This window comes from Palaemon carinicauda, chromosome 17 (assembly GCF_036898095.1).
Source record: "Palaemon carinicauda isolate YSFRI2023 chromosome 17, ASM3689809v2, whole genome shotgun sequence".
In the NCBI taxonomy this organism is placed as follows: domain Eukaryota; kingdom Metazoa; phylum Arthropoda; class Malacostraca; order Decapoda; family Palaemonidae; genus Palaemon; species Palaemon carinicauda.
In genome coordinates this window covers 111,345,173-111,348,542 of record NC_090741.1, presented here as the reverse complement: position 1 = coordinate 111,348,542, position 3,370 = coordinate 111,345,173, and the positions used below count along the sequence as shown (strand labels likewise).

General features: G+C 42.9%; 1 protein-coding gene across 1 annotated transcript; it reads right to left on the bottom strand.

The window, feature by feature from the left end:
- Window positions 1-354: 354 nt before the first annotated feature.
- LOC137656523 (shematrin-like protein 1) lies at window positions 355-2,184 on the bottom strand. Its single transcript, XM_068390696.1, has 3 exons — window positions 1,841-2,184; window positions 595-934; window positions 355-462 (listed from the first exon to the last, which is right to left on the bottom strand). The coding sequence occupies exons 1-3, from the start codon at window positions 2,182-2,184 to the stop codon at window positions 355-357; spliced, it is 792 nt and encodes a 263-aa protein (XP_068246797.1).
- Window positions 2,185-3,370: the final 1,186 nt, after the last annotated feature.

The window sequence follows — 3,370 nt, the reverse complement described above, 5'->3', positions numbered from 1 at the left end:
CCATAGCCATAGCCATAGCCATAGCCATAGCCATGGACACAGACATAGACATAGTTATAGCCATAGACAGCCATAGATATAGAAAGCCATAGCCATAGCAATAGCCATAGCCATGAACATAGCCATAGCCATATCCATAACCATAGCCATAGCCATAGACATGCACATAGCCATAGCCATAGCCATAGCCTTAGCCATAGACATAGACATAGATATAGCCATAGACGTAGTCATATCCAGAGCCTTAGCCATAGACATAGCTGTAGCTCTACCCATAGCCGTAGCTGTTGCCATAGCCGTAGCCATAGTCACATAGTCATAGCCTTAGCCATAAATATAGCCGTAGCCGTAGCCTTAGTCGTAGTCATAGCCATAGCCATAACCATAGCCAGAGATAGACATAAACATTGACATAGACATAGATTTAGCCATAGCCATAGCCATAGCCAGACATAGCCATAGCTATAACCATAGCCATAGACATAGACATATACATAGCCATAGCCATAGACATAGCCATAGACATAGCCCAAGATTTAGACATAGACATAGTCATAGACATAGCCATATCCAAAGCCATAGCCATAGACAGACATTGACATAGCCATAGACATAGCCAGAGCCATAGCCATAGCCATAGCCATAGATGTAGCCATAGCCTAAGCCGTAGCCGTAGTTGTAGCCATAGCCGTAGCCATAGCAGTAGCTGTAGACATAGCCATAGCCATAGCTATAGCCATAGCCATAGCCACATAGCCAAAGCCATAGCCACATTGACATAGCCATAATCATAGCCAGAGCCAGAGCAAGAACCAGACACATAATCATAGCCATAGAAATAGCCATAGACATAGCCATAGACTTAGACATAGCCATAGCCAAAGACCTAGACATAGCCATAGACATAGACATAGACATAGCCATAGCCATATCCCTACTTAGACATTGACATAGACATAGTCATAGATATAGACATAGATATAGACATAAACATAGCCATAGCCATAGCCATAGCCATAGCAATAGCCATGGACACAGACATAGACATAGTCATAGCCATAGACAGCAATAGACATAGATATAGACAGCCATAGCCATAGCAATAGCCATAGCCCTGAACAGAGCCATAGCCATAGCCATAGCCATAGACATGCACATAGCCATAGCCATAGCCTTAGCCATAGACATAGACATAGATATAGCCATAGCCATAAACATATCCAGAGCCTTAGCCATGGACATAGCTGTAGTTCTAGCCATAGCCGTAGCTGTAGCCATTGCCGTAGCCATAGCCATAGCCATAGCCTTAGCCATAAATATAGCCGAAGCCGTAGCCATAGTCGTAGTCATAGCCATAGCCATAACCATAGCCAAACATAGACATAAACATTGACATAGACATAGATTTAGCCACAGCCATAGCCATAGCCAGACATAGCCATAGCTATAACCATAGCCATAGACATAGACATACACATAGCCATAGCCATAGATATAGCCATAAACATAGCCAAAGATTTAGACATAGACCTAGTCATAGACATAGCCATATCCATAGCCTTAGCCATAGACAGACATTGACATAGCCATAGACATAGCCATAGCCAGACATAGATATATCCATAGCCATAGCCGTAACCATAGACATAGACATAGCCATAGCCATAGCCAGGGCCATATACATAGACATAGCCATAGCCATAGACATAGACATAGCCATAGCCATAGCCAGAGACAAAGAGATAGACATAGTCATAGCCAAACATAGACATAGCCATAGCAATAGACATAGACACAGATATAGACATAGTCATAGCCATAGCCATAGCCATAGACGTACCCAAAGCCGTATCCGTTGCTGTTGACATCACCATTGCCGTAGACGTAGCTGTATCTGTGGACGTGGACGTGAACTTGGATATGGCCATGGCTAGAGACATAGACATAGCCATAGCCATAGCCATAGCCATAGACATAGCCATAGCTATAGCCATAGACAGACATAGACATAGACATAGCCATAGCCATACCTGAAGACATAGACATAGCCATAGACATAGCCATAGCCATTAACATAGACATGGCCATGGATATGGACATGGATATGGCCATGGCTATAGACATAGACATAGCCATAGGCAGAGCCATAGCCATAGACATAACCATAGCCATAAGCATAGACATAGCCATAGCTATAGCCATAGACAGACATAGATATAGACATAGAGATAGCCATATCCATAGCCATACCAGGAGACATAGACATAGCCATAGCCATAGCCATAGCCATAGACAGAGCCATAGACATAGACATAGACATAGCCATAGCCATAGCCAAAGCATCCATAGCCATAGCCATGGCCATAGACATAGACATAGCCATAGATGTAGACAGAGCCATAGCCGTAGCCATAGGCATAGATTTAGACAGGGCCATAGCCATAGCCATAGCCATAGCCATAGCAATAGACATAGCCATAGCCATAGCCATAGCCATAGCCATAGACATAGTCATAGCCATAGCCATAGACATAGACATAGTAATAGCCATAGATATAAACCTAGCCATAGCCATAGACATAGACATAGACATAGCCATAGCCATAGCCATAAACATAGCCATAGCCATAGCCATAGCCAGAGCCATAGACATACACATAGACATAGACAGAGACATAGCCATAGACATGGATATAGACATAGCCATAGCCTTAGCCATAGCAATAGACATAGCCATAGCCATAGCCATAGCCATAGCCATAGACATAGCCATAGCCATAGCCATAACTAGAGCCAGAGCCATAGAAAGATATAGCCATAGCCATAGCCATAAACATAGCCAAAACCATAGCCATAGACATAGCATAACCATAGTCATAGCCATACCAATAGCCATAGACATAGCCATAGCCAGAGCCATAGACAGACATAGCCATAAAAATAGACATAGACATAGCGTTAGCTATTGCCATTGCCATTGCCATTTCCATAGTTATAGCCATAGACAAAGCCATACCCGTAGCCATAGCCATAGACATAGCCTTAGCCATAGACATAGCCATAGCCATAGCAATAGACATTTCCATAGCCATAGCAAAAGCTATAGATATAGACATAGCCATAGCCATAAACATATCCATATCCATAGCCATAGCCATAGACATAGCCATAGCCATAGACGTACTTGTAAACATAGCCATAGCATTAGTAGTAGCAGAACCAGAGACATAATCATAGCCATAGCCATAGCCATAGACAGACATAGATAGAGCCATAGCCATTGCCATAGATATTTCCTTAGCCATAGAAATAGACATAGACATACCCTTAGCCACAAACATAGACAAAGAAAGAGGCATAGACATGGTCA